This window comes from Xenopus tropicalis, chromosome 2 (assembly GCF_000004195.4).
Source record: "Xenopus tropicalis strain Nigerian chromosome 2, UCB_Xtro_10.0, whole genome shotgun sequence".
Taxonomy (NCBI): Eukaryota; Metazoa; Chordata; class Amphibia; order Anura; family Pipidae; genus Xenopus; species Xenopus tropicalis.
The window spans coordinates 41379569-41404756 of NC_030678.2; the positions used below are offsets into that span (position 1 = coordinate 41379569).

Below are 25188 nucleotides of genomic sequence, written 5' to 3' on the forward strand. Positions count from 1 at the left end.
CAAGCTGAATTGATGCAATGAAGGCAAACTGTGTGTATGAGGATTGGTATAGGATAAGGGTATGGAATAGAATGGTAAGCTAGAGATTTCTTAGCAGTGTCATTGTTGCCATGTGTGGGATGGGATGACCCTAAAAGAGAGAAGAAGAAAATCAGCTTAAGGTGTTACTGAAGGCTTAAATTGATCTTGCGCTCGTCCACCACATGGATATTGTTCAAAGAAAGTCAGCAGAGATGAAGCTCCAATGGAACAATGTGCTGGTTCTACTTTTTCTGTTTACAGGTAAAATGTTTTTTAAATGTTTTTCTTTAATTTACCATCTTACAGATATAGCGATTGTAGTGAAAACTGTATGTGATAATCATTAATGAATTTTAGCTTGGTACCAAAAGATAGGTCATCTGGTTTCTTGCCAGGCTTACAATGTACATCTTAAATGAACTGCTAAATTCTAATTCTGCATATTCCATATTTATTCAATTTTAAATGCGTGCAGCTGTATAGCAGCTATAAATTAATAAATAGGAATTATAGAAAATATTCAATATAAAACTAAGTGGAATTTCTTTATGGACTGCGAATGCACCTCATATATCATTTGGAGATAAATGAGTGGGTGTGAAGATTCACTAGTAAATTCACTTGAATGTATAAGTATGTGCCAGTGCCACCACTTATAGTAACATAATCAATTTTGGTTAAATAAGACCAAAGTCCATCCATTTCAACCCCTCCAAATGAACCCTAGTGCATAGATATAAACATATACTTATACAGACCTATCTATATATTCACATATATAAACTGTATATACTAAGTAACTAACTAAGTTCTCCAGCTCATTAATATCCTTCTTAAGGACTGGAGCCCAAAACTGCGCTGCATACTCACGGTGAGGCCTTACCAGGGACCTATAAAGGGGCAAAATTACGTTTACAAGTCAATGCCCTTTTTGTACAAGACAGCACTTTATTTGCTTTAGTAGCCACAGAATGACATTGCCTGGAATTAGACAACTTGTTATCAACTAAAATCCCCAAATCCTTCTCCATTAAAGCTGGCCATACATGTGGCGATCTGACAATGTTTTACACGCACCGAATATCGTACGAAACGATGTTTTGTACGATAGTATCGGTGCGTGTATGGCCAGCTTAAGGATCCCCCAACATACTACCATTTAGTGTATAACTCACATTTATTTCTACTTAAGTGCCTAACTTTGCAGTTTATTGCCCAGTTTTCCAATTTAGTCAAACGTAAAAGATTTCAAATGATTTTTAGATACATCTTCCAGTTTTCTTAAACTTCTCTGGCTTGGAGAGTCCTGGCAGTATAAACACATCACAGCATATAGATGTGTGCATTGCTGCTGTACTGGTTGTGCTTTGATATGGTAAACACTGCTGTGACTGCACAGTACCCCATATACTAACCTGTCTGGGACTATTTTGTTAACGTTAATCTTTAATGCATGTTTAATGCATGTTTGCTTGAGTCTAGAGGGCTCACTGAGAGCTACTGTCAATTCATGTGGAAATTTAAAAAAATAAATAAAATTCATTGAGCAAATTAAAATGTCAACACTTCACTATCAATGATACAAAACATTTGCTAAGTGACAGCATTTTCTTTGATAAATACTGGCAGTCTTTTATTACATAACCCCCTTAATATGTTACAGAATGGCAATTTCTAAGCATCTTTTCAATTGGTCTTCGTTATTTATATTTAATAGTTTTTGAATTATTTGACTTCTGACTCTTTTCAACTTTCAAATGGGTCAATGACCCTAGCAGAGCAAAAAACTATTTTTCTTATTTTATTGTTATTGTTACTTTGTATTACTTATTTTTCTATTCAGGCACACTGCTATAAATATATCAGTCTCTCATTCAAACCACTCCCTGATTGCTAAGGTCATTTGAACCATAGCAACCAGATACCTGCTGAAATTCCATACTGGACTGGCACTGGCACAAGAAATCTGCTGTTACAATACTGATTAACTCTGTTTAATATGAATGAATCAATGAATGAACACCCATTGAAGTTTATTACAAACAAGAGCGTAATGGACTTTCCACATATACTCTGTTCAGCGCGTATATAAAATGTACAGAAATGTCTGGAACAACATGAGCAAGAGCTGCACATGTTGGTGAAGGAATTAACGTTTCCTATCTGCTTAAAGTATAAGCCAAAGTAGTAGCTTATTGAACCCACACAACCCTATGTTGCTTTTGATTCATTATCCTTTGAAAAAATGAGTAAGGAAAAGAACAAGCAAGGACAACCTTGGCCCTTGGAGTAAAAATAAGCAGATATAGTTACAAACTAAAGCTGAAATGTTTTAGTTAATACTTTGCTGCAGAAAATCTCTCTCAGTTATGTTATATTGTTGATACAATTGATCACAAAACAAATTATTAGTAGGAAGCTAGACTGCTACCCCCATAAACAGCACACAGTCAGGATACACATGAGGCATATAAATAAACAGACAATTTCATTTTACAAAAGTATAGATTATCCGAGTGATTATCTCCTGGAAATATGGGTTTACATAAGGAAGAAAATCATGAAGGTAAATGAATGCCAAATGGAAAATTACACCGAAAATTAATTTTAGGGCACCACCAATAAATCCACCTCTCATAACAGTGAAGGAAGAAGGAAGATTAAAATGTTCCGTAGAGAAGATTGGCCAAAGCTACTTTCCAACACATAAAGATTAGTTACTTATTGTGTATAAGGGACAAGATACTAAACCATTTTTGGTAAGAGATTCCTTGTTGAGCCATTCAAACACAATTCTCCCTGGCATCCCATGCAACTGTTGGAGTTGAGGTCTAAGTACAGGATACATAATTCAGATGTGAAGGGCATGCCCACAAACTACAGGGTTTGGGGAAAACATACAGGATTCTACAGAGACAACTGGAATGAATATTCCCAATGCATAGCTGTCAATAGAAAATAAGAATGCAAACCTTTGGCAGCCAGATAGCTGGGAGCATGAATTGCCCATCGCAGATGTCAAACTCACTGCGATGTAAGATACTGACCTCATTCGGTTCCTGCTCTTTCTCTATTATGTAACAGAAGGAATTGGGGTTTGGGATTTGGCCAAATCCGCGCTTCTGGCCGAACTGAACCCGAATCCTTAAAATCACGTGACTTTTTTGTCACATAAACATGGAAGTTGAAAATTTTTCGCATAGCATGCGCTTCTCTTTCTCCCTTCCTTGCCCTAATTCCACAAAGGATTTGGGGTTCGGCCGAATCGCATAATAGTGGATTCGGTGCAGCCCTAAAAGGAACCCTCTACAGAGGTGCATGGGTAGCACATAATATACAGAGCACCCATTTTGCTTAACTGGCAAGTTTGACAGTAATAATGACATGCCACGTGACTCTTTGGGGGGGAGTGTAGCTCAATGCTATTACTGTTAGCTTTACATTGGCCAAGAGATTATGTAAACAGGCAAGGCAGGAGCCATTTAAACTCTTTTCTAAATATGTGTTTAAAATATCCTGGAATAAGTCAGCTAATATTTATTTTTCTACTGCAGCTGCAAAATGTGGCAAACCTGGAGATGATGCATCAGTGGCATATGTTGATAATGAGACGTCCACAAAAGGTCTGGTAGTGGCAATGAAAATGCACTTTATTATTTTGTTTTATTGCAACCTACAAACCAGTTATTTCTCTGCCCTGCCCATATATATGGGCAAAAATACTATGTTGCTATTTCAACAATATTACATCATGGCATAGAGTATTGTCTAAAATAAAAAAGGTGTAAAACTTTGTGTAAAATATATGACTTGAATATATGAATTTATAAAGCTCTGTTGTAGTACAGGTATAGGACCCGTTATCCAGAATGCTTGGGACCAAGGGTAATTTGGATCTCTATACCTTAAGGGGCACATTTACTAACCCACGAACGGGCCGAATGCGTCCGATTGCGTTTTTTTCGTAATGATCGGTATTTTGCAATTTTTTTCGGAAATTATCGCGACTTTTTCGTTATCAATACGATTTGCGCGAAAAAACGCGAGTTTTTCTTAGCCATTCCGAAAGTTGCGCAAAATCTGGCGATTTTTTCGTAGCGTTAAAACTTGCGCGAAAAGTCGCGATTTTTTCGTAGAGTTATAACTTGCGCGAAACGTCGCGCCTTTTAAGTTTTAACGATACAAAAAAGACGCGACTTTTCGCGCAAGTTTTAACGCTACGAAAAAATCGCCAGATTTTGCGCAACTTTTGGAATGGCTACGAAAAACTCGCGTTTTTTCGTGCAAGTCGTAATGGCTACGAAAAACTCGCGTTTTTTCGCGCAAATCGTATTGGTAACGAAAAAGTCGCGATAATTTCCGTAAAGGCGCCGAAAAAATCACAAAAAATACGAAAAAGTCGCAAAATGTTCGTTTTCCAATCGGAATTTTTCCAATTCGGATTCGAATTTGTGTCTTAGTAAATCAGCCCCTAAGTCTACTAAAAAATCAATAAAACATTAATTAAACCCAATAGGATTGTTTTGCATCCAATAAGGATTAATTATATCTTAGTTGGGATCAAGTACAAGGTACTGTTTCATTACTACAGAGAAAAGGAAATCAGTTTTAAAATTCTGATTATTTGATTAAAATGGAGTCTATGGGAGACGGGTTTTTACAAAGCAAAACATGGCATTAAAGTGAAATTGCATAGAGTACTTCAACAATATTTTTACACACCTTTAGAAATATGATCAAATAATAGCAAACAATATAAAAGGTAAACATACAATAGCAAACAGAGAATAGTATTTGCCTGTGACTCAAAACTATGTAGTATAATCGCCTCCAATTTGTCATCCTTGTATGCGAACTGAGGGAACTGCATAACTGCACCCCCAGGCTTGATTTGTCCATACACAGGAAGCAGAGTTGACACCTCATCCAATTTCTGAACTTGGCAGGGCTAGATATCAATGAAACTGGCTTGAAAATCCGTATGGGCAAAAATGGCTTCACAACATGGATTTGTTCTCTTCTAACAGGTCTGCATAGGTCCCTAATGTTATTAAAACCATGGTTCAGTTGCCAAACAATCAAATCAGCATTATTTGTCCACCCCAGTTCTGAGGCCAAAGTGACCAGGGATCTGCTTGTTTGGGGAGTTCATTTTGCGATCTCCGCATGTATGGACAACTTGACTTATATAGTTAATTGGGCCAAGTTACATAAATACTTGATGAGAAGGGTTCTAGGAATAACTGGAGTTAACAGACTTCGCATTTGTTTATATCTACCATGTGTCTACCATTGAAACTAAAATGGCCTTTACAATAATAATAATATGTAATTGTTAAAAAGGAAGGTTGTATTCTGTATTCATTTTGTCTTTTTATATTTTGCTCCCAATTAAGCATTGATGCCAAATGAAGTAAGTATGTTTTCTAAAAGACACAGTAATATCTATCCTTCTAATCTATCTACACTATAGGGCCAAATTTGTCTAGACACCTACCTGTCCAACATCACATTCCAAAAACAAGAGCGTTATAATAAAATTATAAAGTGGTCCTCTCCTAACATCTGCTACTCTTCCAGAAAGACTGTGGGATTATGGGAAGGACTAGAACATTGTGGGTGTATTCCATATAGTAGCAAGGGTATTATTGAGGTTGCTCACAATGTTACAATTCATCCCATGGGGTTCAGTTGGGTTAAGGTCAGGGCTTTGTGCATGTCAGTTTCTTCTATAGCAAACCAATTTTGTATGGACCTCACTTTGTAATTTCAGTAAAACAAATGAACAATTTGAAAAATATATGAAATAAAAACATGGTAATGTGTTGTAAGATATTATTACATCTTGTTCTCACAGTGGCACAGTAAAAGTGGCAAGTGTGATTGGCAGGGCGGCTCTGGATCCTCGCTCATTAGCCGAGTAATGACTTCTGACTGTATGCCAGGTAAGATTATTTTTGAGTAGTTCTGACTTGAGCTAGATTGTACTTTTGGTTGTATTTTTCCAACCTTGCTGTGTCCACATAAAAGATATCCATTTATAAAAGCCTGCTGTATTACTCTTCAGTATAAACATCTTTGTAGCCCCTACCAATAAAAGTCAACCAACTAATTGTTAAGACATTTTGATTGAAAATAACATTATCTTCCCATATGTCACCAGCTTTATGTTAATATATGTCTGTTTAAAGCTTGTTGGATTATTGACTGCAGAATCAGTGATTAGTTCACTCTCTTGCCACTAACTTCCTTTGAATTCTACACAAACTCACCACTTTTTAGATGCTGATCTTTTACGGTTTTAGGTTTAACTTGCTGGAACTATACAAGGCATATTTCACCGACTTGGAGTAGGAGCTACTTGTTATATATTTAACTGTACTGGTGATCAAACCACAATATCCATACTTTATATTCATAGGAATTATGTATTACACTGCAGAACACCACATATACTCTTCCCGATAAATATTTACTATTTATTTATGGGGGGGTTCTTACTATTTTATATATACTCTGTGCCTTAACTATTATGTTTAGTGCAAAGGGTACAAGAACTATAATATAATTATTCAATTTCAAATGGAATTGTTAGGCTTAACTAAACATACAATGTGACCATCATAGTACAAGTTGATGAATGTTTAAAATATTGTTAATCCTTTGTAATAATTGTGCTACACCATCCATGTGTACAAACAATTGGTCTTAATGAGATATGAGAAATGAGATATTAGGAAGCCAAGTCAGGGAACAACCTGTAAGAAGATTAGGGAAAGCCTTTAATGATGGAGCTGATCCCGGGTTAAGCTAATACATGCTTATTACGTCGGTTTGGAGTCCCCTGCAATGACGTGACTTTCCCTATGGTGAGAATTACTTCTAAATAAATACACGTGGCCTGCAAAGAAAACAAGCATGACACCAGGGTATAACGTATGTTACAAATGGCAATCAACAGACAATTAAACTTTGGAAATATGTTGGATATTATGCATTGCATTACAGAAACTGTTTGTAATCTTTCATCAGTTAATAACCTAGTGAAACTTACATTGTCATTTTCATATCTTTTTGGGGTTTTATTTTAGAACCAATATTAGAAAATATAGTGATCATAGTATGGATAGTAATCCAATGAGCTACATTTAAGTCAAATAAATCAGTTGCTTAGAATACCAGACCTTTTGAAACCAGTGGCAAATTAAATATTTAATTATACCATTCAAAATTAAACAAGGAATTATTTTTTAAAATATAGTTACATGAATATCAGTACCATTAGGTCTTCTTAGTGCTGTTTCCTTCATAAGGTGGGAACATAAGTGGGAATGTTGCCTCAGATGGCACTTTGCCAGGGGCAACACAAAGCCACCTCTGGTAACTTTAAGAACCAAATTCCATTTTACCTAAATGTTGCTTCTTCTAGAGTAGAGTCCGCTATGGGGTCTGAAATTATTCCCTCTTTTCATGATCATAAAAAAAGTTGTGACGGTTACAACCAAAGCAGTACAGAGATCTGACTGAGGGAAACCTGGCACCAGTATGGCATCATGCAGCTTAGTTGGTATAAGCTATTTTTTTATTACAGATAAAATAGAGAATAATTAGCTTGAAATTGACTCTATGGGTTATGGCCTTGAATGTGGAGCTTTTAGGATACTGGGTGTCCCGTTAAGGGATCCTAGATTTGAACCCTAAAATCTGCCCTTTAAAATCTCAAGGTACTAAAGTCTGGTGAGTAGCTTCACTTCTGGTAAATGCAGTCATAGCAATTGAATGCCCCCCCCCCCCCACACTATACAGTGGATGTCACTAAATGGTGGATAATTTTTTAGGAACCTAATAGGATTAAGTAATAAATGTGCTGATCATTCAGTCCATCTACTTGTTTGAGATATGATATAATATTAAGGCACAGAGCTACGAATATATCATTCCTTTTTACATCTTGCTTTACAGAATGTCCATATCATAAACCATTAGGATTTGAATCAAACGCTGTGACTGCAGATCAGATAAGCTGTTCCAATCAGGAGCAGTACACAGGATGGTATTCATCATGGACTGCCAACAAGGCAAGACTTAATGGCCAAGGCTTTGGGTAAGGCAATAAATTCAGTATATGAGGCACAAGCATGTTTTTAAAGGAGGAGGAAAGGTTAAAAGAATAAGCACATAAGCTTTATCAGAAAAGTCTATGTAAATTTACATTCACAGTGTTGCTGTTCTGAGCCCTCTGTGAAAAGAAATACCACTTTACTTTCCTTTTATTTTGTACACACGAGCTTCTGTAGCAGATTTCCTTCTCTAAGCTCAAACCTCCCAGCCCTGGGTGTAAGCCTGCTCAGCTTGCTATTCCTCTCTCCCCCTTCCTTCCCCTCTTCCCCACTGCCCTCCTTGCTGTAATCTGAGCAGAGAGCTAGCAGCCAGAAGCAAGAGACACAGGCAGGAGAGGGAAGTGAAGTCACACCAAGCTAATATGGCAACTGCTATCTTAAACAAACTTTTTGCTTGTTTCTGATTACAGTGGAGGGTGCCGCTCCCTCTTTACATATTGAGCACCAAGTGGAAAATATGTGACCAGAGGGTTGATTCACTAAGGTGTGTTAAAACGTGCGCTATTTATAGCATGCGGTAAAAATTTTATCGCGTCTTATTTTTCGCGTCTTAACGCACGATTCACTAAGAGGATATTTACGTTAATTTAGACGCAAAGCTGTTTGCGTTATTTAAGTCGCGAAGACTATTTTCATGCACTATTTGACAGCACGCTACTTGTCGCGCGCGCTAATTAACGCACGTGTGCTACGTATCGCGTGCGCGCCATATAAGCCATACACACCATTACGATCGTAAAACTACTTTTTTTTTTAAATGACCATTTCCCTGCAAACTGGAGGCTGCATCACTCTGGGGCCAACACAGACTTGAATAAATCCCACTGCAAAGTCCTTATTGTGTTGCCAAAAACTCATGAACTGTACTTTTCTATAATTACCGCCTGCCCCAAGTAGGTGTTAATATTCGCACAGACTAATGCGATATTTATCGCGGATATGTGTTTGTGAATCATGCGTTAGTATTATTTCTGCGCGCTAATTAACGCAATGCGGTAAAATTAACGCATATGGTTGCACGCTAATTAACACGCGCGATATGCAACTTAAGGCATGCGATAATACTTTAGCGAATCGTGCGTTTTTTTCATGTCTATTTTAACGCAAAAAAGCATGCGATAAACGTTATCGCACTTTAGTGAATCAACCCTCAGGTGTGCTGGTGAGTGCTATAAGTAAAGGACAAGAAGCACTTTCCAAATAAGTGTAGGATTCAAGCAACTTGTGAAAGATCTTACAATATGGCTTAAAGTAACTTTAAAAGGGAAATTATTAGTGGTTATCATCTCCCTGACACTCTAGTGATTCTTTTCTTTCCATTTATGGGATTTAAGCAGGCAGATTTAGTCAATATAAAAGTCACAGAGCTATATTGTCTTTTTCCCATAATTACTAGTTTATTTAAGAAAAACTCCAGTGGTTTAATAATGATTGCAAAGTTGCAGCAAAAAAAGTGCTGCAAACAAAAAATCACATTATTCCCTGTGGTCTCAGTGTAAAGGCTGCAGAATCTCTATTAGTCTAATAAACTGGGAAAAAAGTGAATGTTAAGTTGCTTGAATGCTTCAGTCACACTTCCCATTGACTTCTATATAAACTTGGCAGTTTTTCATTCCAATTGTTAAGACTTTTTCATTTGGTAATTCTCCAAAATTCTATTTAAAAAAAAAACAAAAAAACAACAACAAACTCAAATATATTCAAAAGCATTTTTTTTTGCTGTGAGTTTTTTGAAATGCAGAAAAAACACCATCTGTAATATTGATAAATCTGAGGTTTGGTGAAGGTGCTTCTTTCTGTTGCTCAAGTCCATTTAATTATGCTGACAGGGGCGGCAGTTTTTTCAGCTGTATTGGGCTTACAAGCTTTACATTATCCTAGTGAATAGAGGTTTAAGTATGCATAACTTCCACCTGGCATAACTCTACACAAAAAGGAGAAAGAAAGGTAAAAACAAAGTAAGCTTTATTAGAAAGGTCTATGTAAATACAGACATACAGTAAGCACTAACTGAAACGCTGCACTGAGTCCTCTATCGAACACAGGATTTCTTGCCTCCTTTTTTGTAAACATATTCTTTGGTATCTTCCTTCATTCCCAGGGCCAGAGTCTGCACAGTTCTCTCTTCTCTCCCTCTCCCTTCTTTTGCTCCCCCCTCCCATAAAAATTCATAAAACTCACTCCCCCCTTAGGAATGTGTGATCTGAGCTACCAGCAGCCATCTTCTGTTCAATCATAGAAGCTTGGGGTCTCAGCACCTTTACGGCCCCTGTTTGAGCACGCTTAGTTAAGGCAATATTCTATATGTACTAACTGCACCTGTTTATGTGCTTTCACAGTTGTGCGTGGCTGTCAAAATTCCAAGATAATGGGCAGTGGATTCAGATTGATTTAAAGGAAATTAAGGTGATTTCGGGCATAATGACACAGGGAAGATGTGACGTTGATGAGTGGATGACCAAATACAGTGTGCAGTATAAAACTGATGATTCCTTGAACTGGGTTTACTACAAGGATCAAACAGGAAACAATCGGGTCAGTATCAGAAAATAATTCATAACATGAAATGATGTATTTTTGTATTGTTTATTACTTAGGGGGTTGTTTATTACTTAAAGGGGTTGTTCACCTGTGAGTGTGATGTAGAGAGTAATATTCTGAGACAATTTGCAATGTCTGATTAGCAGTTTTCTAGTTTCAGCAGTTAGCTGGTTGCTAGGGTCCAAATATTATGTAGAAATTACCTTAGCAACCAGGGAGTTGTTTAAATGAGAGACTGATAAAGGAATAGGAAAGGACCTGAGTTTTAAAATAAGTTTTCAAAAGTTATTCTTATTGAAGAAGGCAAATAATTTAAAAACTATAAAAAATAAATCATGAAAATCAATGGAAAAAAGTTAACTTTAAGGTGAACCACCCTATAAAACGCAGAACAAAAATGAAAACCACAACATTTTTATGGTTTTTACATTTTCCTTGAATCTTAGACCATAAATGAAATTAAATTTGCCTAGGACAACTCCCATTGACTTCTACACAACCTCTATAGCTTTTACATGGCGTATGTTTTACATTTGCATTTCTCTTGGTTTTGATGCATAATAAACAAATAAAAAAGCACAACTTATGCAAAAAAATACAAATGTTAGTAAATGCCCTCCTTGTTTATGTAATTTTTAACTGTTTAGCTAATAACCACATTGTACTATTTAGATTATTTCAGGGCTCTTATCAAGGTAGAACAGGAAGAACCGTTGTCAGTAGACCAGACATTGAAGAGACAGGTCTTTTCAACAAAGGGGCGGGGTTTGGGTTGATTAGGGACAGGGCTTGTGTGGATTGGAGTGAAATTTAGGAGGATTAGGGGCATGGTACTACAGGTGCTTGGCTCTTTACTATTCCTTACAGCAACCATGCTTTATGAAAAGAATATATTTATTATAAGGCAAAAGTTTGTCCCCTCCAAATGATCCTTCACACACATTTTTGTGTATCAGAGATATTTGCATCTATCTATCTATATAGAGGCACACTCCCTAAACCTCCCTAAATGTATATATATATATGGTAAATGGATTGACACAGTACTGCAGTCAAGGTGAAAAAATGAAAATGTATTGAAAAACCTGATACAGTATTTCGGATACCAACACTGTTTGGTACTGTATCACTTTAGCAAAACCTAAGTAGATCATATACAGTGCATCAATGTCAAAGCTGCTGATCACTTTCTTACATATTGTGTGTTTATCATGCATAATGAAGAGCAGTGTATTACAAAAAGAATCAGGGATTGTTTGTTATATAGATCAGTGCTGTCCAACTGGGGGCCCGCGACCCCCCTCTGTGTGGCCCCCCACCTGTCTGTCTGCTTTGATGGCTTACCTTTGAGTAAGCATTAAATGGTATCAGTACTGAGATTAACTGGCCCCCTGCATGGTTCTCACCTCAGATTCAGGCTGTAATCCCCCTGTATTGTTTAAAAATGTAATCCCCTGTGTTTTTCACGCCTTTTAATACCTGCATGGTTCACCCCCTGCAGTGTTCACACCTTAGGCTCAGGCTGTAATCACTCCCATTGTTCACTTCTTCACACCTCAGACATAGGCTGTAGGGAGAGTATGGCACATACAGCCAGCATAGGTCAGGAAGGGTATGGCACACACAGGAAGGGTAGGGCAGGCAGAGTATGGCACACACAGACAGCATAGGACAGGCAGAGTGCTGCCTGTGTGTGCCATACTCTGCTTGCCCTATGCTGCTTGTGGGAGGTGAACCTGGCAGGGGTTTGTTGTGGGAGTTTGTTAGCAGTTGGAAATAGCCATTAAATGGTCCCTAAGGTGTGTAATTATGTACTGGGGGTTGCTGTGCTATCCACAGGTGAGGAGGCATATGGATTTAAGGGTGTGTCTTAATATGACATAATTCTTTCACATATGAATGATGGTTGATATCCCCACAGTAAGGACCAAGCATTTGGGATTTTGCTGTGTTACCACCATTGTGATAAAATAGGTGTGGTTTGAAGTGGGTGTGGTTTCAAAAAGGGGAGTGGTCAAAACTGGCTTCCATTAGCGGCCCTCCACCATGTATGCTAGAGAAATTCCGGCCCTCGGCACCGTAGAAGTTGGACAGCACTGATAAAGATGCATCCTTGCCCTTTTTTGCAAAATTAGGTTTTGCTAAACATTATACAAACCCTATAGACATGTGATTTTAACTCACTGGACAATGTGAAATTGATCTTTCAAAATACAAATTATGGTTTATATGTGATTCATTATTTGCCCAAATCCTTTGTGGAGGATTGGGTATTTGCCAAATTTTGTGAACTGATGCGTCCCTTATTCCAAATTTCCTACTACTAACTGAAATTCTTCACATACTAACTTAGAAAATGGCCCAATGTTTAAACTGGTAAAAAATAAACTAACAACTGACTATAACACAACTGCTTTACAGGCTCACTGTAGATGTTCAGGGTCGGAACTAGGGGTAGGCAGAAAAGATATGTGCCTAGGGCGCAATGCTGGGGGGTGCTAGGCACGAACCTCTCCTGCACTCCGATTGCGTGCCCTTGTCCCCCCCACAAGCCGCACAAGCGCAGGTGTCGCATTTGTTGTAGTGCATGCATCGCATTCCCCCTCTCTGTCAGTGCGCATGCATGCATGCCGATGAGAGGGGGTGGGGACCCAACAGTAGAGGGGCAGTACGGCAGGAATTTGGCCGGTGGGTCGCCTAGGGCGCTCAGCCGGCTAGGCCCGGCACTGGATTGTGTTTCCCCCAGAGTCTAACTATTTAATAAAATAAATTCTCTATTTTCTTGCAGGTATTTTATGGAAATTCTGACAGATCATCTACAGTGCAAAATTTCTTGCGTCCTCCAATTGTTGCTCGTTACATCAGGCTCCTTCCATTGGGATGGCATGTTCGCATTGCTGTGAGAATGGAACTGCTCGAGTGCATGAGCAAATGCGCTTAGGTATCAGGCAGCACCCAAATCATGCGCCTTGCCTCCCCAAAGAAAGCATTTTTGATACATTAACAGATGTGTTGTTTTAATTGGAAGCCCTATAATGCCATACTCACTATTTAGCATAGCAATGTGGGATCCCTAATACAATACCCTGTCCAATCTAGACTAACATTGTGAGGTATTTTGTAAAATGAGGAAAATATGTGTGTATTCTACTAAAACATTTTCTTTATTTACCTGTTTTCAAGTGTAAGGATTTGTCAGTGTAAATCATCTGTAAAATAATAGCATATATTTATATATATATATATATATATATATATATAAAACTACACTGTCTCAGCACTCCTAAAATACAAAATGGCAAAAATGCATGTAAGAAAAAAAGTGAATTAACAACTACAGGCATCGAGGGAAAATACCTGCACTCAGTTGAAAACAGGACACTTTTGGTCACAGTGTTTGTACAAACAAGCATAAGCCGACGCGCCCCGCCAAGGCACTGCCCATTGTGTCAGTCCTAAACTAGTTTAAAAGCGATGTATCCGCACCTTGCTAATTAACCCTCTTAAATGCTAAGCTACTGGGCAGTCCTTAAAGGGGTGGGAATAATGGGAGAGCTGACATTAAAGGAGTAACCACCTCCGTATACTATATACACATTCATACATGGCAATGTCGCTCATCCCTTGATTCATTTTTGCCATTTTGTATTTTAGGAGTGCTGAGAGAGTCTAGATGTAGTTCAACCAGGTCTCGTGCACCCAAACCTTTCTCTTGAATCAGGGGATGAGCGACATTGCTATTGAATGTATATATATATACAATCACATTTGTAGAAATTATAGTACAGGTATGGGATCTATCATTTTGAAACCTATTGTCTGGAAACTAAGAAATACATGTTTTGATAGGATCCTTTGAAACTTGAAGCTGTTCTTCTTTGCCTTGTGTCTCTCATAAAAGATAGTGAAGCCTATATTCTTAAGGGTTACAAAGTGCAAAAGAAATTAGAGCAATCCTGACTTTTTTTTTTACTAATATTTCAACACAATTAAAACACCTATCATGCTCAACATTTTGCTAAGTTTTTTTTTTCAATTTGAATAAACTCGAAATGCTTGGCTTACTATTGACTATTTTAAATTTATATTAAAAAATTCTAATATGAAGAACTAAATCAGATTAAATTGAAAATGTAACTTGAATGCATCAAATTTGTATTCTTTATGCCTAGAAAGACTCCCATTGACTTCTACATGGACTCGCCAGATTTTAGATCTCAAAGTTTTACAGTTGTGTTTGTTTTTAGATTTTTTTGTGCTTTATATCTATCAGACATTTGAGTTTTTAATTCAAATTCCTGAGATTTAGCACAAAAAAAATTCAAATTGCAACAAAAATTACAGAAACACTTTTCATGTGGAAATCCACCGCTCCCAACTGTTCCAGGTATCTGATCCCATACCGCTATCAACTACTTTACAGAATATCGCTTATGTGGTTTTTATGTTTTGCGCTTGTTGTGAAAATATTTTTTTAATAAATGACCATTAAACAAAAAGCTCATATAGTTTGGTTATGGGTTTTATTTTAAAGAAGAAGTTTATCTTTTGAACTGCTGTTTCAGTAATTTCAGGGCAAGGGCGACAGAATTTTTGGTGAGGCTACTTATAGGAGGTTTTGCATTGGAGGTCTTATATATAAATATTTAGTATCCTTTGGGGCTGTGCCTGCCTAAATCTTCTTTATTCTCCAACTATGGTTGTTCTTATGCCATCCATCAGGGGTTCCCAACCTTTCTTTTCTTGTGAGCCACAGTCAAATGCAAAAAGATTTAAAGAGCAACAAAAGCATCATAACATGTCATGGAGGTGCCAAATAAGGGCTAAGATTGGCTATTAGGGGCCTCTATGCATACTATCAGCTTACAGGGGGCTTTATTTGGTAGTAAATCTTGTTTTTATTCAACCAAAACTTGCCCCAAGTCAGGAATTCAAAAATAACCACTTGGTTTGGGGGCACTGAGAGCAAGATCCAAGGGGCTGATGAGCAACATGCAGGGGTTGGCAAAGCCGACCGGGCACCCTAGGCAACCCGGTCAGCCACCGTGCCCCACCCCCCCGCGTGTGTGTGGGGGATCGCGATGCGATAGTGTCAAGCGATGGGGGCAATGACTAGAAGAGAGGACTTGGAGTAAGCAGGAGAGGCTCCTGCCTGGCGCTCCCCAGGGCCGGATTTCACTTGGTGGCGCCCCGAGGCCGCCCCCACCCCCTGGGGAGAGGTCCCGACTGCTCCGTATGGGAGCCAAATTGAAAAAATTCTGTTGCGGCGGGGCGGCATGCCGCCCCTAAACTTGTGCCGCCCTAGGCCCGGGCCTTTGTGGCCTTTCCACAAATCTGGGCCTGGCGCTCCCCAATCGTTGCGCCCTAGGCAGCTGCCTCTTCTGCCTGCCCCTAGTTACAGCCCTGGCAACATGTTGCTCACCAACCCCTGGTTGGGGATCACTGCCATACATGTACAGATGTGTTATTTTAAGCAGAAGACCTGAAGTGTTTATCTTGTAGGCAGTGTTCAACTTTTTAACAGATCAATTATAGTTATATAATATATATATATGGACCACGAAAAGCAATTTGTGCCAGATATAAGATAGAAAGTCATATTAGTCAACTATAAATCAGCATGCTATCTCTTTGCCTGCAATTCTAATGCAAAAAAAATTGATTAAAGAACTGCATACATGTAGAAATACTAACTATTTTGGGAGGACTGGCCATAGCTCAAAACATACTTGTGCTGCTGTCCTGATCATTTTAATTCTTATCCATCAGTAGATCAGTTTAGCAGAACAATTCGGTCTATTTGGGCATGAAGCCTGTCTTGTTGGGGGATATTACATCTTCTAGTTGGTCTATCAACCTATTCGTCATTCCAACGCTAATGAGAGAGATTGGCTTATTTGAAGAGCACACCAGCAGGTCCTTAACAGGCTTTGGAATGAGGAGAAACAGTGTTTCCCACATGGATTGTGGAAGGAGTGTATACTCATTATAAAACTGGGCTAATATAGGTGCCAGTTTTTTTACTTGATGTTTATACCACTCAAATGTAGATTAATATAATAATGGTACTAGTGGTAAAGAAGTTTATTACATCGGGACAATGGTAAATGTAACACGGTAACACTTACTTTATAGGATAAGAGCAGAAGCAGTTAAATGGTTTGTCTAGTGTATATTACACAGAGGTCCTCTGCACTCACCCACTATTAGGTGCTGCTACTTTTAAACGCAAAAAATGTATTAATAAAAAAAATCCAACGTTTCGAGCACCAACTGTGCTCTTCCTCAGGGACAAACCCTGGTCCCTGAGGAAGAGCACAGTTGGTGCTCGAAACGTTGGATTTTTTTTATTAATAAATTTTTTGCTTTCTAACTAAGTCCCTGTGTGTGCGGCTCACTGTCTTGCTGTATACATGTTTTGTGCCAGCACCCGGGGCATTTGATTATCATTAGGGTGTGCTCTGTTCTGTTCTGTATATATATATATATATATATATATATAAATTGCTAGTAAGCAGCACACCATAAGATAAAAGTTGATACCTGGGTGCCTGTGCGAAAAAACAGTATACAGGCTCGAATACCGTCATTCAAGCCTGTATATATATATATATATATATTAATACTAATCCAGTTGCTGGTGGAGGGGACAATAGTTATGCAGGAAGGTTGCTAAGTGGGAAGCTTATACCAACATCTGAACAGAATAGCACAGTGAGCTGGGCTTATGGCACAGGGCAAAATAACAGTATAGCCAAACACTAACTGAAAATAACTTCTCCTTCCCCTTATCTTTCTTTTCTAGCACCTAGTAAATTATCCACCCAATTATGGATTTCATCTACCTTATTTACCCTCACAATACCAATAGTTTTGTATTTCGTATTGAAAATCCTTCCATTTGTGTTGCAAGTAAAATGTACCATCCCTAGTGATTACCTGTGTAACCAAAGATGAGGTGATAGTGATTAATGCTTACCTATGGACAATGCCGATCCTGTGTAATGCCCCCAGGCCAAGCAATACACATGCTGCATAAAATCTGAATAAATAGAGGAAAATAGAAAATATGAGGTATTTCTTAGATACCAGTGGCCTATCTAGAAGACTTTTCATGTGACCATATCTATAGAATAAATCCCTTAACCCTTTCCCTGCCAAGCACGTAGGTACTACGGTGTTTTAAAAAAGGCAGTTTCCTGCCGACACCGTAGTACCTACGTTTTCTGTCCCTATGTCATTCTCTCTGCATCGGCGGCAAAAGCCGCCGGTGCAGAGAGACAGAAGTGACCCAAACCCCTTCCACAACGAGCGGAGGGGGTTGGGGGGGATGGTCCTGCGATGCGATTATCGCAGGACCATCCTACAAGCAGCAGATGCGATCGCATCGCATCTGCTGCTTGTACTGCTTCCTGCTTCCCCCCTGAGCCGCCTCCTACTCACTTCCTTTCGACGACTGCAGCGTGGAGGAGCAGGGAACCGATCTGATCTTCAGGACAGGTAAGTGTGACTTTATTTTTGTTTATACACACTTTTACACACACTTACATACATTTATATACATTTATACACACATACAACACAATTTAGCACAGGTTGTTTTTTTTTTTTTCCCCACTTTGCACACTTATATACACTTATATACACTCATATACACTCATATACACTCATATACACACTGTCACACAACTTTTACATGTGCACATGTATACACAAACTCAAAAAAACTTTTAAAATTTTTTTAAAATTTTTTTTCATTTTACTTCTTTTTTTTTTTATTTCCCCCAAAAACTGTTTATTTTGACAGCGGGACTATTGGATCAGATATTCTGACCACTAATTACACTGTCATGTGACTTATTTTGTTGTTTCACTGATTTGCACATTTTTATCCCTATATTAGTATTCCTGATCTGTTTTAGCATAGCTTTGCCATGTGTAACTTTGGTGTACAAAAATAACTTTACCTATTTTGAATTCATCAGAATGTGTACTTTCCAAAAATATATGGTTTTCTGGGGGTCCCTGTGTAGTTTGGGGGTCTTACTGCATATAATAGGCCGTCAGGGGGCTCTGTGTGCAAAAGCTGAGCTGGCAGGCGAGAAATCCTTATGCGCTATTTTCATTTTGGGGTCAGTACATACCGCAGACTTTGGTATATCTATGCATATTGGGCATCAAACTGTTCAGTAGGCCTCTGGTGTTCCTATTTGGGGTGACTTGCCTTTGTACGCAAAAAATTGTGTGAGATAAATGCGGCAAACTGCAACATTTTTATGCGATTTTCTCAAATGTCATAAAAACCACAAAATTTAGGAAAGCTTTGCAGATGGGTACTTTGGTGTAGAAAGGACTCTTTACCCTTGTTGGATTTGTCAGAATGTGTACTTTCCAAAAATATATGGCTTTCTGGGGGTCCCTGTGTAGTTTGGGGGTCTTACTGCATATAATAGGCTGTCAGGGGGCTCTGTGTGCAAAAGCTGAGCTGGCAGGCGAGAAATCCTTATGCGCTATTTTCTTTTTGGGGTCAGTACACACCGCAGACTTTGGTATATCTATGCATATTGGGCATCAATCTGTTCAGTAGGCCTCTGGTGTTCCTATTTGGGGTGACTTGCCTTTGTACGCAAGAAATTGTGTGAGATAAATGCGGCAAACTGCAACATTTTTATGCGATTTTCTCAAATGTCATAAAAACCACTAACTTTAGGAAAGCTTTCCAGATTGGTACTTTGGTGTAGAAAGGACTCTTTACCCTTGTTGGATTTGTCAGAATGTGTACTTTCCAAAAATATATGGTTTTCTGGGGGTCCATGTGTAGTTTGGGGGTCTTACTGCATATAATAGGCTGTCAGGGGGCTCTGTGTGCAAAAGCTGAGCTGGCAGGCGAGAAATCCTTATGCGCTATTTTCATTTTGGGGTCAGTACATACCGCAGACTTTGGTATATCTATGCATATTGGGCATCAATCTGTTCAGTAGGCCTCTGGTGTTCCTATTTGGGGTGAGCTGCCTTTGTACGCAAGAAATTGTGTGAGATAAATGCGGCAAACTGCAACATTTTTATGCGATTTTCTCAATAGTCATAAAAACCACTAACTTTAGGAAAGCTTTGCAGATGGGTACTTTGGTGTAGAAAGGACTCTTTACCCTTGTTGGATTTGTCAGAATGTGTACTTTCCAAAAATATATGGTTTTCTGGGGGTCCGTGTGTAGTTTGGGGGTCTTACTGCATATAATAGGCTGTCAGGGGGCTCTGTGTGCAAAAGCTGAGCTGGCAGGCGAGAAATCCTTATGCGCTATTTTCATTTTGGGGTCAGTACATACCGCAGACTTTGGTATATCTATGCATATTGGGCATCAATCTGTTCAGTAGGCCTCTGGTGTTCCTATTTGGGGTGAGCTGCCTTTGTACGCAAGAAATTGTGTGAGATAAATGCGGCAAACTGCAACATTTTTATGCGATTTTCTCAAATGTCATAAAAACCACTAACTTTAGGAAAGCTTTCCAGATTGGTACTTTGGTGTAGAAAGGACTCTTTACCCTTGTTGGATTTGTCAGAATGTGTACTTTCCAAAAATATATGGTTTTCTGGGGGTCCATGTGTAGTTTGGGGGTCTTACTGCATATAATAGGCTGTCAGGGGGCTCTGTGTGCAAAAGCTGAGCTGGCAGGCGAGAAATCCTTATGCGCTATTTTCATTTTGGGGTCAGTACATACCGCAGACTTTGGTATATCTATGCATATTGGGCATCAATCTGTTCAGTAGGCCTCTGGTGTTCCTATTTGGGGTGAGCTGCCTTTGTACGCAAGAAATTGTGTGAGATAAATGCGGCAAACTGCAACATTTTAATGCGATTTTCTCAAATGTCATAAAAACCACTAACTTTAGGAAAGCTTTGCAGATGGGTACTTTGGTGTAGAAAGGACTCTTTACCCTTGTTGGATTTGTCAGAATGTGTACTTTCCAAAAATATATGGTTTTCTGGGGGTCCGTGTGTAGTTTGGGGGTCTTACTGCATATAATAGGCTGTCAGGGGGCTCTGTGTGCAAAAGCTGAGCTGGCAGGCGAGAAATCCTTATGCGCTATTTTCATTTTGGGGTCAGTACATACCGCAGACTTTGGTATATCTATGCATATTGGGCATCAATCTGTTCAGTAGGCCTCTGGTGTTCCTATTTGGGGTGAGCTGCCTTTGTACGCAAGAAATTGTGTGAGATAAATGCGGCAAACTGCAACATTTTTATGCGATTTTCTCAAATGTCATAAAAACCACTAACTTTAGGAAAGCTTTGCAGATTGGTACTTTGGTGTAGAAAGGACTCTTTACCCTTGTTGGATTTGTCAGAATGTGTACTTTCCAAAAATATATGGTTTTCTGGGGGTCCGTGTGTAGTTTGGGGGTCTTACTGCATATAATAGGCTGTCAGGGGGCTCTGTGTGCAAAAGCTGAGCTGGCAGGCGGGAAATCCTTATGCGCTATTTTCATTTTGGGGTCAGTACATACCGCAGACTTTGGTATATCTATGCATATTGGGCATCAATCTGTTCAGTAGGCCTCTGGTGTTCCTATTTGGGGTGAGCTGCCTTTGTACGCAAGAAATTGTGTGAGATAAATGCGGCAAACTGCAACATTTTTATGTGATTTTCTCAATAGTCATAAAAACCACTAACTTTAGGAAAGCTTTGCAGATGGGTACTTTGGTGTAGAAAGGACTCTTTACCCTTGTTGGATTTGTCAGAATGTGTACTTTCCAAAAATATATGGTTTTCTGGGGGTCCGTGTGTAGTTTGGGGGTCTTACTGCATATAATAGGCTGTCAGGGGGCTCTGTGTGCAAAAGCTGAGCTGGCAGGCGAGAAATCCTTATGCGCTATTTTCATTTTGGGGTCAGTACATACCGCAGACTTTGGTATATCTATGCATATTGGGCATCAATCTGTTCAGTAGGCCTCTGGTGTTCTTATTTGGGGTGAGCTGCCTTTGTACGCAAGAAATTGTGTGAGATAAATGCGGCAAACTGCAACATTTTTATGCGATTTTCTCAAATGTCATAAAAACCACTAGCTTTAGGAAAGCTTTGCAGATGGGTACTTTGGTGTAGAAAGGACTCTTTACCCTTGTTGGATTTGTCAGAATGTGTACTTTCCAAAAATATATGGTTTTCTGGGGGTCCCTGTGTAGTTTGGGGGTCTTACTGCATATAATAGGCTGTCAGAGGGCTCTGTGTGCAAAAGCTGAGCTGGCAGGCGAGAAATCCTTATGCGCTATTTTCATTTTGGGGTCAGTACATACCGCAGACTTTCGTATATCTATGCATATTGGGCATCAAACTGTTCAGTAGACCTCTGGTGTTCCTATTTGGGGTGTGTTGCCTTTGTACGCAAGAAATTGTGTGAGATAAATGCGGCAAACTGCAACATTTTTATGCGATTTTCTCAAATGTCATAAAAACCACTAGCTTTAGGAAAGCTTTGCAGATGGGTACTTTGGTGTAGAAAGGACTCTTTACCCTTGTTGGATTTGTCAGAATGTGTACTTTCCAAAAATATATGGTTTTCTGGGGGTCCCTGTGTAGTTTGGGGGTCTTACTGCATATAATAGGCTGTCAGGGGGCTCTGTGTGCAAAAGCTGAGCTGGCAGGCGAGAAATCCTTATGCGCTATTTTCATTTTGGGGTCAGTACATACCGCAGACTTTGGTATATCTATGCATATTGGGCATCAAACTGTTCAGTAGACCTCTGGTGTTCCTATTTGAGGTGTGTTGCCTTTGTACGCAAGAAATTGTGTGAGATAAATGTGGCAAACTGCAATATTTTTATGTGATTTTCTGAAATGTCATAAAAACCACTAGCTTTAGGAAAGCTTTGCAGATTGGTACTTTGGTGTAGAAAGGACTCTTTACCCTTGTTGGATTTGTCAGAATGTGTACTTTCCAAAAATATAGGGATTTTAGGGGTCACCCTACATTTCTGCAGCTTCTACCCCTCATAAAACTGCCATGTGTTTATGAATTAGGTAAAGATAAGCCATGAAATTAGTGTGCACAAGGTATATTTGGGGTTCTCTAAGTGCCATGTGCTTTGATAAACCTATGTACAGCGGGCATCAAACTGTTCAGTACACCTCAGGGGTTCATATTTAGGGTGTTTTATCTTGGTACCTAATGACCTGTAGAAAATAAGATGCTGTATAGTGGAAGTTTTGAGGTGATTTTTGGAAATGCCATAAAAATCATCAAACTTAGGAAAGCTTTATGGCTTGGTACTTTGGAGTAGAAAGACATGGGTACCCATTTTAGATTCGGGGGGATGTGTACTTTCCAAAAATATATGAATTTCTGGGGTGAATGTACTTTTTACTAGCATTATCCCACATATAATGATGTAAATGTATTGATTTTGCAGAAGCTGAAATGACAGAAATGATAGTTCATATGGGGGTATGTTCTCATTGGGGCCCCTACATGCCACATACTTAGGTAAACCTATACATATTGGGCATCAAACTGTTCAGTGGGCCCCTGGCGTTCATATTTAGGGTGTTTTATCTTGGTACCTAACACTATGTGGGAGATAAGATTCTGGAAACTGGAAGCTTTGAGTGGATTTTTGGAAATGTTATCAAAATTGCCAACTTTAGGAAAGCTTTGCGGCTTGGTACTTTGGAGTAGAAAGACATGGGTACCCATTTTAGATTCAGAGGAATGTGTACTTTCCAAAAATATATGGCTTTCTGGGGTGAATGTACTTTTTACTAGCTTTATCCCACATGTAATGATGTAAATGTTGATTTTGCAGAAGCTGAAATGACAGAAATGACAGTACATATGGGTATATGTTCACATTGGGGCCCCTACATGCCACATACTTAGGTAAACCTATACATATTGGGCATCAAACTGTTCAGTAGACCTCTGGGGTTCATATTTAGGGTGTTTTGTCTTGGTACCTAATGACCTGTAGAAAATAAGATGCTGCATAGTGGAAGTTTTGAGGTGATTTTTGGAAATGCCATAAAAATCCTCAAACTTAGGAAAGCTTTATGGCTTGGTACTGTGGAGTAGAAAGACATGGGTACCCATTTTAGATTCGGGGGAATGTGTACTTTCCAAAAATATATGACTTTCTGGGGTGAATGTACTTTTTACTAGCATTATCCCACATATAATGATGTAAATGTATTGATTTTGCAGAAGCTGAAATGATAGATCATATGGGGGTATATTCTCATTGGGGCCCCTACATGCCACATACTTAGGTAAACCTATACATATTGGGCATCAAACTGTTCAGTGGGCCCCTGGCGTTCATATTTAGGGTGTTTTATCTTGGTACCTAATGCTATGTGGGAGATAAGATGCTGGAAACTGGAAGCTTTGAGTGGATTTTTGGAAATGTTATCAAAATTGCCAACTTTAGGAAAGCTTTGCGGCTTGGTACTGTGGAGTAGAAAGACATGGGTACCCATTTTAGATTCGGGGGAATGTGTACTTTCCAAAAATATATGGCTTTCTGGGGTGAATGTACTTTTTACTAGCTTTATCCCACATGTAATGATGTAAATGTTGATTTTGCAGAAGCTGAAATGACAGAAATGACAGTACATATGGGTGTATGTTCACATTGGGGCCCCTACATGCCACATACTTAGCTAAACCTATACATATTGGGCATCAAACTGTTCAGTGGACCCCTGGCATTCATATTTAGGGTGTTTTATTTGGTTACTTTATGACCTGTAGGAGATAAGATACTATAGACTGGAAGCTTTGAAGCGATTTTAAAAAAATGACACAAATTTTGATAAAAACCAATAACTTTAGGAAAGCATTGCGACTTGATAGTTTGGAGTAGACAGACAGTTGTGCCTATTCTGGATTCCCCAGAATCTCTTCTTTCTAAAAATGTAAAATTTTCTGGGATAAACTTTCTGTTAGCGGAATTTTTGGCCTTAAAATCTAAAGTATGCAGCTTTCTGGAGCAGTGCTTTGGAAATTTGGTAGTGTACTGCTGGGAGTTTGTGACCTATACAAGTGAGAAATCTCCATAAAACTATATATATTTGGTATTGGCACATTCAGGAGACATGGGACTTTCCAAATCAGGTGTATTTTCATGCATAAAATATTTTTTGTTTCTGGTATATGTGTTTATATTATGGAAAATATATTTTTTTTTTCATTTTTTAGACATTTAGAAGCCTATATCTTATTACAAAATTGGAATTACACAAAAATTCTACCATATTTTAAAAGCTTAGGTTGTCCTGAAAAAAACAATATATTGTTTTCCTGGGTAAACTAAAAGTTCCCCCAAGGAAAGGCCCCTAAAGTGAAACAGTGCAAAATGTTCAAAAACTGTCTGGCAGTAGAAGTTCCGCTTTGTTCAAAACAGCTGGCAGGGTTAAAGTTGTGAACCACATTTAAAGTGCTTTTCTACTTACCTAACATGTGGCTCATCTAGTTGTCCATTTGCCTCTAAAAAGTCAAAGAGATCCCCACC

General features: G+C 38.8%; 1 protein-coding gene across 2 annotated transcripts; it reads left to right on the forward strand.

Annotated features, from left to right (window-relative positions):
• The first annotated feature begins 157 nt into the window (after positions 1 to 157).
• Positions 158 to 15181, forward strand: rs1 (retinoschisin 1). 2 transcript variants are annotated; one of them, NM_001102849.1, is given in 8 exon segments: positions 221 to 282; positions 3576 to 3644; positions 5418 to 5434; positions 5879 to 5966; positions 7984 to 8125; positions 10481 to 10676; positions 13471 to 14278; positions 14416 to 15181. In NM_001102849.1, coding segments are annotated over 7 exon segments (714 nt in total). In that variant the 5' UTR covers positions 221 to 233; the 3' UTR covers positions 13624 to 14278; positions 14416 to 15181.
• The last annotated feature ends 10007 nt before the right edge of the window (positions 15182 to 25188 follow it).